This window comes from Aptenodytes forsteri, unplaced genomic scaffold, assembly GCF_000699145.1.
Source record: "Aptenodytes forsteri isolate BGI_AS27 unplaced genomic scaffold, ASM69914v1 Scaffold257, whole genome shotgun sequence".
NCBI classification, from domain to species: domain Eukaryota; kingdom Metazoa; phylum Chordata; class Aves; order Sphenisciformes; family Spheniscidae; genus Aptenodytes; species Aptenodytes forsteri.
The window spans coordinates 608,212-625,780 of record NW_008795194.1 but is presented as its reverse complement, the minus strand read 5'-3'; the positions used below and the strand labels follow the sequence as shown (position 1 = coordinate 625,780).

General features: G+C 36.9%; 1 protein-coding gene across 1 annotated transcript in view; it reads right to left on the bottom strand.

The window, feature by feature from the left end:
• Positions 1-17,569, bottom strand: part of MYO3B (myosin IIIB) — a 207,858-nt gene that overhangs the window by 99,972 nt on the left and 90,317 nt on the right. The window contains 11 exon segments of the mRNA XM_019471869.1: positions 1,810-1,963; positions 2,253-2,400; positions 3,488-3,698; positions 3,843-3,969; positions 4,357-4,471; positions 5,069-5,167; positions 5,543-5,745; positions 6,437-6,520; positions 9,226-9,330; positions 10,181-10,297; positions 11,190-11,286. Of these exon segments, the coding sequence (XP_019327414.1) occupies positions 1,810-1,963; positions 2,253-2,400; positions 3,488-3,698; positions 3,843-3,969; positions 4,357-4,471; positions 5,069-5,167; positions 5,543-5,745; positions 6,437-6,520; positions 9,226-9,330; positions 10,181-10,297; positions 11,190-11,286 (1,460 nt within the window).

The following is a 17,569-nucleotide window of genomic DNA, read 5'->3' as shown; positions in this document are numbered from 1 at the left end:
AGTTGCCACTTCTGAATGGAACAGCTCATTCTAAACTAGCCCAGTAAGACCGTCTTTCAAACCCCACTGTTTGTGGATAATTTTGTGCATGGAAAACTATCAAATAAGAGGGGTCAATGGGAAGGTGTGACGACTTTTCATATTTTGCTATGAATTTGCTTATATGTATATATAGGGTGTGGGGTGGGTTTATTTCAACTACATACATTCAAAGCTGTGCATGTATCTCGCTTTCTCAAATGCCTATTATTTGTATTTTCCCTACCTTCCTTTCCCCATTCATTTAGCTTTGTGCATCATGTTTTAAGTATACGTTAATGTCTTCAGCCTGGGACCACCTCTCACTTACCTTTGGACTTCTACAGAAAAAGAGGCTTCCATCTAAAACCTCTTCTAAAAAGGCTGTTTCCCATGACTACCTCTAAAGAGCTGACAGAAAAAGAAACATAATTTTCTAAAAAAAATGGGTTTTATGCCCTGTGATATTTTGTATGCTTTTAGTATTTTGTAATTAAATTAGTGCTGATACTGTAAAACTTGCTATTATATTTCTTTATCTGAACAAGCAACTAGAGACCTGAGGCCAGAATCAATTGATAAAATTGTCTGTCATGTTGGGTAGGTCTGAAAATAGTATCACAATGTTTTTTCTAATGTTAGAATCCATTAAAATTTTGTGTTAAGTTTTTCTTTCTATTAATATTTATTAAAGCTTGTATTTAAAGCAAAAAGAACTAAGCTTGGAATTTTGGAGGGGCGGGAGGGAGGGTGGTGAAATTAATGATTGTCTGGCACATCTGGAGAGGGCAAAATATCCCACTTTGCTGTCTTCTTGAGGGATCCTGCTGTACTGTGTACAGATAAGCAGTAACACTGATTGGCATTGGACCAAGGAAAGTGCCTCTGTGAAAGCCTAAGTTCAATATTCAGTATTAACTGATTTATAGGACCCACAGGGAGGCACACAGCTTTAGTACACAAATGAGGACTGGAATGAAACCATAGCATTCATTCTATCTGCGACCTAAATTTAAGTTTCAACTCAGCCTAGCAGAAGCGAAAAATTTTGTACATATATTGTGCAATTTAACAGGCAGCTGTTATTTTTCTCTGACTAACAGTTTGAGTCTCTGCTGCACATTCCATTGAAGGAACTGGAACTCTCTGTTTCATATCGCAGGGAAAAATGTGGCTCTAGTAAATAAAAGCAAGACAACAGTTTTAAACATGGCATGCACTGCACGTTTTAAAGTTGGCACCAAGATTTGTTAAAATATACATAAAATATGCATGAAGGAAGGGAAATATTCAGCCAGATGGCACACCAGAAATAACACACACTTTCTATTTATGATGAGATAATCTGGAGTGAAGCAGTATTTTCTAATTGGATAAACATGGGCCTAGGAGCCTGGGAGATCTAAATTTTACTCTCAACACTAATGCTGCTCACAGGGTGGTCCTAGACACAAGATTCTATTATGTCTCAGCCTTCCTTTCAGTAAATGGGGATAAACGCTGCTTGATGTACCTCACATACAGAGACAAGACACAGGTTATTTCCTTGTAACAGTGGAAAGAAAATAGGCCCTTGACACCTGATATATAAGATAACTTTTGCAATATAAAAAGAGCAGAAAACACGTAAGCAGAGAAAAATGATGAAGCACAATGAAAAATATACTTAAAATGTCAAATGAAATGGCACAGCATCAGCAGGACAACTAGGCTAGTAAAACTTGAGTAAAGATGTCATTCTGCCCTCTCAAAATATATTTGTTATTTCCCAGAATTTTTGTTTGCACATACCAACTAAAGTTAGGTCTGTTGCTTGAGGAAATCGACTTTCTTCATCTAGTAGAGACAGAAGACCCATGGGTTTCTGGAGGAACATATCTAGAAGTGGACGGTTGTCCTCATACTCCACTGCAGTAGCATCAATTCCCTCAGTCTGATATTCCATCTACAAAGTCACCAGCACAGTTTTAATACTGAACCAGTAAAAGCAACATCATCATTAGGACATTTATGATGCTGTTGTGGTTTAACCCCAGTCAGCAACTAAGCACCAGGACAGATGCACAGCAATACTCTGTAGGCCCCAACAACGTTATTTACAAAACTTCAACTGAAAGATGTCACTATCTTGCATTTAAATCACATACCCATTTTATAGTTTATAATGTACTCCTGAATATCATCTATGGTTCAGGACGGCTGATTCAACTAGACCTCATCAGAGTTGAATTTACCTGCTCAAGTGCAAAGATATGTTGATTGAAATAAAATTGGATCTGTTCATTAGCAATATTTATGCACAGCTGTTCAAAGGAATTTCTTGCGAAGTTCTCAAATCCGAATATGTCTAGTATCCCAACATTCATCCCATTTTCAGCACTGCTGCATGTGAAAATACAAACAAAATTCATCATGGGCAACACCAAGTTAAAATAAAAATAAACATGGTAACTAAGATTGCATAATTGATTCAATCTGCTGCAGAAAGAGAGGAGAAAAAGTGTGTTTGAACCTAAGACAACTTGTGCATTTGTTCAGTATCGTTAACACTTTTGTTTTCCACTTGCTTCTCGCAAATTTCCATGAAGAAGGCAGGAGAATCATAGGCACATGGCAACAGACACTTAGCAGCCATATTAAAACAAGTGGTTTCAATAGGCAGATCCCAAATAAAATCTATTGTCTGCTCCTCCAGGTAGACAAAAGGCATCAAGCTTTAATAGTATGTTTTTGCCATACTCAGTCAGAAGGGTAATTACCAAGTCTGCTGCTGCTACAGGCTGGACTGTTAAGAGCCCACGTGCTAGCTCAAGTATAATCATACCACAGTCACCACTAGAACTGCAAGTATGGATGAGGACATGTCTATATGATATAGTGAAGTGCCAAGCAGACATCTCAGATCAGAGGCATTTTCACATCACCTAAGGGGTTCTCTTGTTTCTAAAAATCTCTACAGCTGCTTGAAAAGACCAAAGCAGCCAGATCAGTACCTGGCAATGAAATCATAAGGATGCACAATGTCAACGTTTCTGTAATTATGAAAAATAAAAAATCATCACTTACATCTCAAGTAGCAGCACAATAGTAATCCGAGATCTAGATTTATTACTAGCTTACAAAAGCGGAAGGACTGTAAGGACTGTGAATACATAATCAAGTTTTTCAGTGTACTCCAATTATTTACCAGCCTTTGGTATGATTTTAATGTTCACTGCATAGGAAGCATCTTTTTAAAGAATTGTACAACACTTTAACCACCCCATTTCCAGTTACTCCACTCAGCTCTTTGAAAACGTTGGGGTTAATGTCCTGGGAACAGAATTCAGTATCGCAGCATGAAAGCCATTTTGAAGCCTTAGCCAAAATAAACACAGCACCCTTTCTGCAAAATCAAAAATATACAAATGGATGAACCCATCAAAGACATATACACAGTAAATACATGATTCAGTGATGTGTAACTTGCCATATATTTTTATCTGGCTGAAGCAGCGTATTAATACGATTTACGATCCAGCTGAAGAGCCGGCCATAAAGTGCTTTAGACATGGCATCTCGCACGTCAGCTGCTTTGTCCACGGTGTTTGTTCGGATAATAGTCTCCCCTCGTGTTACAACACAGTGGGAGGTTAGGGCCTCTTGAAGTTCTTCTGACCCAATACTTAGTAGTGCAGCAGCTGAAAGACAGTGGAAAAAAGATACATGACTGTGATTATGCAGTGGAAATCACCAGCATTGCCCAATTGTTATCACGAGTTAGAGATTCTCACAAATACAGTCAAATTGCATTTACAGAACTGACAATGTTAAAATGTATTTACCATTATCTAAGGCTTCTGGGTTGGGAACCTCACTTTTATCTGTTTGGTGTTTTGAAGAAATGGCAGCAAACTCAATATTTCCAGTATTTAAGATTCCAGTCAGAATTCTGTACACTGAGTACACTTCCTGTAAAAGATGACAAGAAGCACTTTTAAGGAATCCAGTTAGATATATAGATTATATTTAGGCCATGAAGGAAAAACGTGGGCACTGGAATGGTTATTCAAGCTTGTAGCTGAGACCAAGTTCTACAAATTCAAGTAAGCTCCTATTGACACAGAAAACAGTGCGATACAGAATTGTGAATGGACTTGCCTGAGTACCAACTGAGACCTCAGGCTGGTCTTGGCTTCCAAGTGTGTGGTTATGCTTTCATAGTTCAATTCTGTCATAAGAGAGGTTCTGCGGCACAGGTGTGTATCCACAAAATCAAATGGCAGCCTGTGCACAGGCAGCACTGGAGGTGGTTTTTATAAAGAAGGTCAATAATGGTTTAGCAACTGGATCTCTTACCTCGTCAGTGAATCCTATAATTCTAAAGCAATGCTGAATCGCTTCAAATTGTCTTCCATAGGAATCTTTAGTAACAATATCATGCAATACTCTTCCAGTTTCATTATCAATATATCTAAATAGAGTGGGAGAAAGGAAGCATCATACTAGCAGATATGCCAGTAAAACCTCCAGTGACTTCAATGCAAGTACCTCAGTAACTGGAAAGAACATTTATTTCAGTATCTTCCAATTCTATACTTTGGTGGTAATTCATAAGAAGTTTTTGTTTCTGTTGCACTAACTTTTGCTTATTCTTTGTTAATATCTATTATAGTGTTACCAACATTTCACACACATCCCCTCACCCAACACAGATCAGATGCACCCAAAGTACAAATACTAATTAAAAACCACAACTCCAAAGCATATTCTGGGTTCTTACTGAAGCATTACAGTAAGAAGTTATAAGGTGATTGTCCTGATTTGAAAGTATGACAGAGTATCTACATAAGCTTGGTTCTTCCTCCTCCTCTTTGAATAGTTCAAGTTCTCAAACAAATACAAATAACGTTATGCCTTGTTGTCCACCCTCTTCTTTGCTTGGGAGGATTAAAAAAGATCCTTAAGAGATGGAGAAGGATTAAGAGAGATTTTAAGGCATCATACTGAAAGCAAGAGCTGATCAATAGCTAATTACAATGAGCAGTTAAAACAAGTGAGTGATAGTTACCTAGGAGGCTTTTTATCGGGAAGTCTATATTCAGAAAGTTTCTTCTGATGATAAAGGCCAGCATAAATATAATAAAATATATGGAAATTTTTCTCTCCCCTGGAAGAAAAAAAAAAGCATCCTTTTAAAGCACACGTGTTTATTCTTGTGGCATCTTGTACAATGTAAAAGTAGAAGTTCTTATCATGAGCTCGCTGAAGTAGATAGCAAATCTCCCACTTGTTTTAATGGTGTAGGATCAGCAACTGTGAAACACAGAAAACCCAGCCAACCACAGTATTTCTCCGAAGAATGGAGCAGCTCTGGCTTCCACTCTAAAAGAACCTAACTGCCTATTCTTGTCGTCATAGCACTGTACAAAGGATCACTGCTTTAGCAGAAGACATAAAAGCTTTTAAAATAAAGAATTTTGGAGAATTAAACAGAATCCAAACATTATATAAATGTGAAAGGACAGACAATTAATGTACCTACACAGCCTGTTTTATGACCCTTGATTTTTCAAGTAGATATTCGGAAATCTTTGCCCCCATTACAGCTCCCGTGGGCGTAAACATCATTTCCAGATATTTTCCAAAGCGACTTGAGTTGTCATTGATGGCAGTGCAGGCATTCCCAAATGCTTCAACCAGAGGATTCACCTGAAGAATTTTCTCACGCAAAGCACGGTTATTGGCCTTGACAGAACAGATACAGATCAGAAGGATCATTAAAAGAATATGCTGCTTACCCAGAATCCAATTCTTGCTTCAGAAGCATAGCACCCCTTTCTCATGCTTGTATAGACTTAGATACTGTGTTAACCTTTCTACTTATACAACAACAGGGCCAACAAATTGATGAGGAACGCTCCCACAGGTAGGAAAAAACAGATTCTTCTTTCTCTGCAATTGTTCTGCCTCTGAGGTGTCATATAATTAGTTAGAGTACCAAAACCATCAAAAACTAAACACATCTACTTAAGGTTAAACTTACACACTTGATTTTCCTATCATTTTGCACTAATAGCATTACTCATAACATTTAAATGTGTAAGAGCTTCTAAGATTAGAGCCATAGCAAGATCTGTCTTTCTTTATTGTATAAATGAACAACAGTATATGTGATAAACACTGTAGATAACTACAGGCACTGAACACTCGGATCTGGCACCTTCTCTTTAAAAAAATATTGAATGGCTTGGTGTGGGTCAGGCTCAAGTATCTTAATTCAATACTCTCACATGCATGATTACTCTGTCCTTAGGGAGTGTCTCAAGTGAGACAATTCACGTGAACAGCTTTAAGTATTAAAGCTTAAATAAAGTGGAAACTGGAGGTGGGGTTAGGAGGATTTGTTCATAGTTTTACATGATTGACTAAGAAATACCTTTCCCAAGAAGGTCAAATGTTGGACGATCAGATGGGCACTTTCTGTCTTTCCAGCACCACTTTCCCCACTGATGATGATGCACTGAACACACAAAACAAAAGTTAAGTGCACAACTCACCACATGGTTGATTTAAACTGTTACTGCTCCTATCTGTTATTTAATGTTTAATACCAAGACTACAAAATACTTTAAGGGTCAACTCCCTCAACTCCCTTCTGAAAGGAAAGATCAGCAAAGGCTCAGTATAATAATGTATTCCCTAGATTACTAAAATGTGTCTCGCAATGCCTGATAGCAATGTGCGTATGTGTGAAGCAGTGACTGAATTTCTAAGGGCTAAGACACATAAACGAGTGACCACGTCTACAGGCTAACACATGCTATGCACATATGCAGCTTGTTTCAAATGTTTAAAACTCAGAAGATTGCCACAGCGCAGTTGATGTGACATAATTCAACAGTGCATCTGAGCTCACTGCATTGACTTCCATGAAACACAAGGTACAGCTGTATTTAATACACTGACCAAAAGTCTGCTCCTGGCTTTAAAAATAATTTTAAATAATTGCTGCTTTGTAGAGAGGTTATTCTGTAGGTGACGCTGATATTCAAGCTAGAACAGCAAACTAGCATCTAAACATTTCAGAAAAATATGCATCAGTTCATTGGATGATTCTGGGAGAACATATCCATCTTCTTCCTGAGTCAGCAGTCCTTAACACATGGTATTTTATAGGCTCTCCAAATGGCTTCCAGACTCAGGGATTAGCTAGAATGGTCTAAAACACTTGGTATCCTCCTCTCTGCTGTTATGCTTCATGGACAAGATGGAAGTAGAAGGCTAGTACACCTTGAAGGCCAGTTCACACCTGAACACTGAAGCATGAACACTTCAGGTCATAGCAAGTAAGAATTCTAACAGCATTTATTATTTTCCCATTTTTTCATGTGTTCTACAGATCACCAGTACAAATATTAGTCTACTTAAGGTACAGTATCAACTGACATATAATTAAAATGTTAACACTGAGCAGTTGCATAGATTCCTGTGTTTTTATGCAAACACCTAAAAATTATTTGCACCACACTGTGAACTTACGAGATTCTTGGCTGGGAAAAGATACAAGGTCCTAAAATACTTGATGCAATGACACTTCATATAGAACTGAGCTTTGTGAAGAAGTTTGAAAGATGTAGCAGTTCTCTGGTGGTGTCTTGTGGTGTCTGACAGCAGGTGCAGGGATTGACTCTAAATAATGTGTGCAATATGACATTTGCAGCTCATTTATTTGCTTCTTGTCGGGTATTTTTGTTCTTGGAAACAGATAACCCGATGATGGATTTACAGGGTTACGATACCTAACTTAATTGTCTTTGTTTGACTAGAGAAGTCACGTACAACAGTTTATACAGTTAAAGCCCATGAGTTTTTGTACAACTCATAGAACTCTTGTAGAATTGGCCAGAACTTGACTTTAGCTTCAGGAGAAGTGTTAGCCCTGGAGTCAATTTTCAGGCTTCACAGGAAAATACAAAGGAAAGCTCAATGGATAAAACAAACAGAATCAGCACAGCACCTTTACCTGAAGAACCAACATAACATTGGCCAGGTAATGGAGATAAACATGCTCCTGTAATCCTTTGCAAACAGAATATAGGAAACTGATTTAGATCTAAATGCAAATTACTTCTTAAACGGGTATGAAACATATAATATTAATGATGTGCAAAGTTAGCCTGATGGGCTGATGTCAAAACTAATTTTTTTTCCCCAGATAACAAGTTCTCACTTGTTATCTAACTTATTCCACATGGGTACTTGTTTTCTTTAACGCCTCCATCAAAGAACATATAAGCCATTAAAGAAGTACTAGCCATCTCTCAGGCCAGTGTACTTCCACATACTCAGTAGAACTTTTTTCTTCTTCTTCTTCAATGTCCCTTTTATTTGTCTTCTTTGCTTGGTATTTTCTGATTGCAGGTTTTTTATTATTTTATTCTGCTTTTGTGATTTTAAAAAAGCATTTTCTATGGATTATCGTGTGATGTGCAGGGTAAAATCAGGAGGATTTTATAAATAAAAATAATTATTAACCCTCATTATTCATGTACATACAGCACATCAAATTAGAAAGAGTACAAAGTTACAATCTTAATGCAATAAAAAGAAATCCAGCTTGTACAGCATGGTATTTCATTCTCATTAAAATCATTACTATATAATCGGATGTGTGCCTCTAATATAAATGTAATATAAATTACATTTATAGTAGACCTATCCTTAATATATTTTACTAAAAAAAATTAGTTAATGGTTCCTATTTTTTGTGACTTGTAGTTAAAGTAATTGATCATCCATTGCTTGATAGTGTCTATGCAACGGAAAAGTGGTTCAAACTCTGTTAATCTGCTATGGCATTGAGACCCTCCTATTTTACACAGGTGTAAATTATTACAAAACCTAGTGCAAGACAGGCTAGAATCAGAGCATGCAGCAACACTGCATCTGGTGTCAACTGCCAGGACTTCATGGGTGTCCAGGAAACTATATTGGTCAGGTAACCCTATCATCTTATTTGACCTTTTAGGCTATTTTATGCCACGGTGTCCTCTTCAGAATTCCCAAACCTGACTAGATTTCTACTCTGGTTTTCCTGATGTAGGAATAAAAGGCTTAAAGAAAAAAATTCCCAAAGTACAACATAACAGAACATTAGCCATAGCCATGTAGCATAGTGACAGTATGATTAAAATGAAATCTAAAACAAAACAAACAGATTCTTACCTGATCTTTGCTGAATGTAACCATACTTTGGTAGGCAGCATCTGCAGAGGCAAATATGTGGGGGGGATTTGATGAACGCTTCACACCATGGTAAAGCTTGGAGAACTAAATTTAAAAAAGAACACACAATAGTCAAAATATGCAACTTAGCTACATAATTAAGAACTGAAAAGAGGACAGTGACTATCTTCTGCCTGTTCAACAGAAGGTATTTGCTTGTTTTATCACAGAATTTCCACTGAATCACCTGGAAGAAGAGTTGTAATTCTTGGCACTGCCCAACTTCCAGAATACAAATTAAAACACCTAAAATGCACTCCAACATTTCCCGCACAAGACAGTGAAGAGAACTGTATCACAAGGAACAGAATTTCAAACACAAGCATTCAACCAAGGAAATACCCAACCTATACAAAAGAAACTTCAAAGATAACAGTGAATCTGAAATCTGGCCCCTCTACCTACAACCCTGATTTAGGCACCCATGGAGACTAAGATTTATGCCTTCACCTCTCTTCATATTTGTAGGGAATTAAGCTGCCTCTATCTTTACAGCATTTGATTCACTTGTTTCTTTTAAGCAGCAGCTGATGGCACAGGACATGTAACAACCCAATAGTCGGAGCAATTCTTCAGGAAGCAACAGCCTCAGCATGAGGAGGTTCATATAACCATCTTCTGTTTCCCAGAAGAAAGCCCTAAATGCCAGACAAGAGGCACAGCTGTGGCTGGGGTAATCTTCATCCCTCCTGTGGAATTTGTGCCACCAAGCAGAAAGGAATGAAATCAAATGAGACTGAATTAAAAAAAGATTTGTAGCCACACTTTTCTGGAAGAAGAAAAGGCTGGGGTTTAGTCTGTGCTCCTAGTTTCCAACATCACTTAAGTATTTTAGCCAGTGCTGTTAATATAAAATGTAAAGTGAGTACTGTCCACAGCTTGGAATCTCTCTTACCTGGGGAGAATAAATGCTGAGATTCTGGAAGGGGTTTAAGGCTATTAAAATGTCTCCGACATAAGTATAAATTTGTAAGTCAGCATAGCGTTTCTGCAGCTGATGGATTATTGTATCCTGAGAAGATTACAAAAAGTTTGATAGTTAAACCATATTTTCCCAGTTAGGAAGATTTTTGTAAATATCCTGAGAACACTGATTAAGAAATACTTATTATAAGTGTTACTAATTATTTTTCAAATGCCAACACCACAAAACCAAACAAATATTTTCAAAATTCTTGCTAATGCCATAAAACTAAATTAAATGGCAACTCCTAATTCCAGATTAGTACGTATTTTGTTACACCAGCCTGAGAAGCAAACCTTCTGAAGAGAAAATGGCCATGCACATTATTGCTGCACTTCATAGTACATTTCCACTTAATTTTTTATTTGACCATGAAACATGGATAATAATTTTTCAAGGATTAAATTTTAAGTGGTAGTAAGAGACTGTTTTAAACAGGACACTAGCACAATTTAGTATTATGTCTTTTTCTTGCTGGCATGCAATTTAAGGATCATCAAAACAAAAATTTACAGATACTCTGCATATAGGTGATATAGTGAAATATGGAACTGAGATTGTTTTATCACTTTTTATCCAGAACCTGTAGATACCATATTACTCTATATAAATTCATCAATTTTAGGAAAAAGCACTTAAATCTAGATCTTCATGACTAAACTTCACATTTTAGGAAACCTCACAAAATAATTTAAACTAGCATCACTCATAATTAAATTCTTCCACATAACAGGATTCAATGCTACTGCTTTTATGTCACTATATAGAATATTAACGAAGTGATGATAGCAGATGAATCACATGACAATTCCTTTGCCATGGTGAGACAAAAGCTTGCAAGAAGGAACTCTTCTCATTCTGTTAAAAGAAGCCTAAAAAGCAGAAACAGGCAAAATGTGAGGCACAATTGTCAGAAATTGCTACTCAGACAGTACAGTACCTCATCTAGAACTTCTAGATTTACCAGATCATCATCTAGAGAGTACTTGTCAGCTCCATCCACATGGTAAGGTCTTCTAGTATGTATTCGTTCATGCCTGGAAGTTTGTTAGTAGAGCACCAGTGTTATAAAACTGTATCAAAGACAGGAAACATTAAGAGGCAATGGGAAGTCATGGGTGAGTGTTTTTGTCATGCGGAAAACACAGACATGCTCTCTGAAATACATATTTTTGCTTTAAATATCCTTTTATAAAAGCAATAGGTCAGCTTGCTGTCCAGTGTAATATCTGTTTTCTCTTTCACAATATATAACCCTATCTATTTATCAACGCTAAGATGAAGATTTTTCTGTAGGTTTACTACTCCTCACTCACACAGTAAAGTATAAAAAAATTCTCTCTCTTTTCCCTTCCTTTCTCGCCTTAAGTTAATAAACTACCACTCTATTTAATTAAATCTTCCCCCCACGTACCCAGCCTATAGTATTGTCATCTTAATGAAGTTATAAGAAGCAGTAAGTAGTATAAAATCCTTCTGTTACCTTGGTGTATGCCAAAGTGCCTCCTCAGATGACCCTAGATCTGGCCCAAAATAACATTTTTGAACCACAGCTGCCATCAGACTCTAAATTGTATGGATGTTCAGTCAGCTTGTCCTCAGAGATTTAAGCCACACAATGAGCAGCAGAGACAAACTGTCACATAACCCCTTTATAATCAGATTATACTGAAGGAATCTTTGAAAATGCTGTGTGTATGTTTTTAAACAACACATCTTGTTGAAACAGGGACAAATCAAGAGGCTGTAATATGTTTTCCACAGAGGGGGTGAAATATGAATGCTGTAAGCACAACTAGGCTTTTCTTTACAACAAACATAATCAAAGCATAGTAGGAGGACACCCACCGAGATACAGTCTGCATCCTGCTGAGTAACATTTAGCATTGATCCTCAATGACAGTCCTTGACAGATTGTTTCTGCATTGGTTGCCATGTAGAAAGTAAGAATCACGTGATCACACATCCCGAAACAACGCTAAATATTGTATCAAGCACTAACAGAATGGTACTGTGACTTGGCAGGAAACACTGTTCACCTATAACGTTGAAGGTTAATATGAAGATGTAGCAGGGCTTTTTTTCTTTAATCATATCTTCATATACTCATGGAATCCTGTTTCAAAAATGAGCATTGAGGCTTTTGCTTTTTTCCCCTTTACGTACACTTCTACATTTGAAGCTAGTCAGCTTTCATTCAGTAAAGAGAATGATATCATATCCAAGGGCTATTATATCATCAGAAGAATTATTGCATGGAAAGCCTCTAACAAAGAGGAAGGAGGAGAAGAGTGTTAGCTATGAGTACAGCTTCACCAATAATTGCGAATCACATTTAAAATACTGATTTTTTAATGTCTATTTTTATTCATTTTCCTTATTTACTTTTGGCTACTCGATAAGTTCTGGAAAACTAATCTGTAATGGTTTATTTGAATTGTAACTAAACAAAACTGTGCAAACTGTTTTGTCAGCTAGGAAATAAAATAGTGGGAACATAGCAGGTTTTGCTGACAGTCCCACTTACATTTTACATCCCACATTCCCAGAGATGGTAGTTTGCTTGATGTTGTACATAGGAAGAAATGAAAGAAGGAGAACACAAATAAGAAGCTATGAAAGAAAAATTGTTACAGTGGGTATTATTTCCAGCGGGCAGCATGGAGATAGTGTGAATTTGTTCAAAGTTCCATTCAATTAAATTTTCCATTTTCAGATCTTTCATTAGGTGGTGGGTTGTGGGTTCTTTTTGGCTTGAATATAGCAGTCACTACATTCAAGAACATTACACTTTGCTGACAAGCCAGATCCTCAAAGCAGTAGGAATGCATGTAAGCGGCCTAATGTACTACTGTTTCTTCTAACTGTCGTTTCCGTTTCAAACCAGAATTCAACCTCTTACTTCACTGCAGAGAAAAATGCTGTTGTAAATAATGTAAATCATTTAGAGATGGGAGCACCCCTCAGTCTACAAATGAAGCAAATATTTTAACAGTTGCTTTACTTCATGGAGATGTAACTAACAAAGCGATGGCTGGACATTATAGCTAACATAACTCATCTATGAAGCTTTTTCTTCCTGGAGCAAAGCATCATAGCCACTATATTGAATTGCAACAAGCTGCAAGTACGGCTGTGCATACCAGAGGTGCAGGGAGGAAGGGGAAGAGGACACATTCAAACCTAAGCATCTCTAATTGCAGAATGGCTTTGGAAACTTATCTGTTATCTGATTGTGTATTAAACTGCTGTTTGTTCTCCTTAAGTGATAAACAAATAAATTTTTTTATTGGAAAGGGTTTTTTTTTAACACTATGTAAATAAGTAACTAAGGAAACTGGTCTTAGTCAAATGTAAGTAAAACATATATACCTTTGTGCATATATTTTCTTGTGCTTAACTCATTTTCCTAAGTACATGATTAGGAAGAGGATATTAGGAGCATAACATCACATTAGCTTCAAATCTCCTGCTGGCCTCATCAGTTTTCTACTGACCCTATGTCCTGCAGATACATTAACAGAGTGGGAAGGAAGAATACAGACAGTAACCTTTAATTATTTCCACAATTCTACAACAGAAATACAATCTGCTTTTAAAATATTTTTAAAAAAATTCTTAAAAAGCAGAAGGAAACACTCTTAATTGGGAAATAATTGTCAGTATACTTTTTGCATTAAAAGTAGAATTATCAGTCATTTTTTCAATTACCATTCCTTTCTGATGACATATAAAATGTACAAATTCTAAGAAAAAGGAAAATCAAAGGTGTTAGGTTATTTGCCTTAAGGTTCCAGAACTGTTTTAAATCATCCCCTGGAGGATGTAGTTTCTCCACTGACAAAAGAAGTGGTGTAAAGGGCCAGTCACTCAAGGTACCTAACCTTATCAAACCTGAAGAGCAGCATTAGATTAATTCCAGAACTCTAGTGACAAGCACTGTCTGTTGAAGAAGGTTCTAGCCTCCCAAGCACCTTCCCTTTGCCTTTTTATCAGGCAGGAATAACTGGAAGGGATAGAATTTTCTTGGATTTTGGAGGAGGAGCAAAAGGCGAGAAGCATTTCTTCCTCGGGAGAACAATTTCATTACGAGGGTGGGAAGCATTCATTCATTCTACTTGTGGGGAAGAGAGAGTTTGAAAGAAAATAACCTCTTTTTGTACTAGACACCAGCCATAGTAATAGAAGTGCATTGTAAATAGCTATATGCTCATATGACCCCACTATCAAGCTGATGATGGGGAAGGAAAAGCTAGATGGACCACATAGACTTCTACATAGAAAAGTCATCTTGCTGGCAGGTCCAACCTGCGGAAGAAAGCAGCATAGACCAAGAATTTTTATGTTCATTGGGAAGCTTCCTCTCTGATCTATATCCCCTCCACGCCTAACATTCTTTCATGAACGCCTTTGCTTTGGCATCGTGGTGCAGTTAAGCATTTACGCTTACCTTTTTTTTTTCCCTAGGACTCACATAGGAGAAACTGTTTCTGTACTTGTTCTTCTTTACATTATTGCCAATTTTAAAATGAATTGCACCCAAACTGAGATTTACAAGAAAAACACTCACCACAATGAGAAAGAAAAAAGAGTGGAGAGTGTGCTACTGCTACACAGAGAAACACAGCCTATTTCCTGTGCATTGCAAAGAGTGAATTTTGCTCCTGTACATCAAGTTTCAGCCTGGAATAATTTGTTGAAGCAAGGTCATAATAGAAACACTGACACAACCTTAATTACAATATAAATGCTGCAGCTATAACAAAAATCTGTGCAACCTCCAGTAAAAATACATACGCTATAATTAGACCAAGTATCACTTTTGGGGGTCACAGTAGCTTTAAAAAAAAAAAAGAAAAAAGAAAAAAGTTTTAAACTCATTTACCTAATATTCATATAGATGAAGGCTAGAAGAATTGCATTAAATTACATTGTGTATAGCATCAGAGGACTATTTCTGTTTCTGTTTCTGTTATTATCTCTGAGTCCAAAGGAAATTACTGGCTGGATGCAATCAAGTTCCTTGCAGTTAATTGCTTTCAAAACTAAATGTGAGCTGGCAGAGAAGCTAGATATCTGGTTGTAAGAATTACTTCCTTGGATGGACTGCTGCTGTAATCCAGCTGGCTAATAAGAAGGGGGAAGCTGCCAAGCCACCGTAGTCTCATCCTCATATCTGACAAGGTAGCCTGAACATACCAGCCCTTCTCAAACTATTAGATGCTTAGATTTCTTTTTGCTTTTTTTTCCTTTTTTCTTTTTTTTTCCCAGGCTTCTTTAAGTTTGATTCTTCCTGATGCACAGATTTGCATTTTATCCTTCAAAATGCAAGGTTTCATAACTGTCTGTTCCCTGTTACAGAAACAAACTTCTGAATGGTGACTAGCAGCAGCACACTGACCCAGCATGACCCAAAACAGTAAACTCTGAACTCTTTACTGTCTACAGTAAACTTGTTTAAAACACTGAAGTTTTTTCATTCTTTTAAAAACTGAAACCAGAGGTTATTAGAAGACCTTTTCTGGTCGATTCCTATGAAGAAGACTATTTACAGACAGGAACATAAGCTACCTAGTCTGTAGGAAAACATCCAAGAGAAGAATGAGCCAGGTCTGGAGTTGGCCTCTTCAAAGCTGCTGATAACTGGGAGACTGCCACTTTGAACCATATAACCAAACTCATTTGATACTTGATCAACATTAACTCTCAAACATAAAATCAATTATAGAATTTTCAGGCCAGGAGTTATTAATCACTTGAGGAAATATAGAAGACCATTGTTTTGCTCAACTTCAGCTACTGTGACATTTGATAGACAGGGCTAACAAAATAAACATAGATGGCAACTGGTGATTATTAAGTATTTTTGTTACCTTAAAATTATTATAGACTTATCTACTTCATTTCATATAGCTGCCCCACATTAACTTCCCCTAAAGAACAGCCAAATGCCACACGGGGACCCACAGTATCTAAAATTTTGAAAGACAGCTTATAAGAATATTACCAAGGGCAAAATTTTTAGAATGCATTCTGTGAAGACTCTTCTTCCCTGTTTCCAATTCTAAGCTTTTAATCATGTATTTCCCTCCTTGATGTTCTGCTCCTTCACCACAGTCAAAAGGCAGTTAATAGATCTGCTACTATGTTTGAATTTCTCCATCCACATGCTGTTGTGACTTTGCTTTTTTAGATTTTCTCCCGCATGCTGTACTGGATAGAGTAACCTGTTATTTTAAGATTGTTCATAAATAGGTAATTTCTTAATTGTTATACATTCAAAGGGGGACAAAAACTCCAGAACATTTTCATTTTATTCACTTTTGCTGATGGTCAGTACTTTTCAAACCTTCAGTTAAACATTAAAAATCCTCCAGTTTTCCATTTCTTCTACTGACAAGCCACTAAAACATTTTATATTTTGGTTTTTTTATGGAATAAAATGGAAAGTTTACTTTTTTGAGAAATTCTTCCTAAAGGATGTAAGATTTTATCATCAAAGTTTATGCAAGGAAGGGCTGGGAGAATGGACAGAATATTGGGGTTCCAAATTTGAGTTTCCCTTTTAAATGTCTCCATGACAAGCTCCGTGGTATTTTTAAACATTATTTATGGAACTTGAGATACTGCCTAGCTTAAAGGACTTTGGAAGTTTTGACATATGTTTTTCAACTTTTTCAACACTGAACCAGCTGCCAGCTTTGCCAGGTTTAGATTAAGTCCTGACAAGGACAAAAAAAGGGGGATAATACTTGATGTTTATAAACAAACGCCAGAGAACATGCCCATTTTTTGCAGTACATTTTGCCTATGTAGACAGCACAAAGAGTCATTTAACATTTGGGAGTATTAGGAAGCAGACTAAATCCCTTCTGAGTTCTTCCTTCAGTAGGCTGGCAATCAGCCTGGATGTTGATATCTCTTGTACTACGAATCAAAAAAGCAACTGACCACACGAATGAGTTCAAGAGATCAGAAGGCGTATCTGGAAAGTGAGCAGCTCCCTCTTATAATCTCCCTTAATAGATTATCAAACACACTCAAACACTTTTTAACACAACTATAATCTACACAAACAGAGCCAATGTTTACTGTTAAGTGAGAATTAAGAATATCCATAATCTGTAACGTATCTTTGCCTGGCATCTTCCCAGATTCTAGGGCAGAAAGAATGAAAGAAAAAATGGCTAGACCTTCAGGCATTATGCATGTTTCTCTTCATTAACAGGTTTACAGTGACGAAAGGTGTAGTACGGCTTTACAGAACAAGTAAAAGACAAAGTTCTTGCCTCAGACAGACTGATACCTATTTTTTGTAAG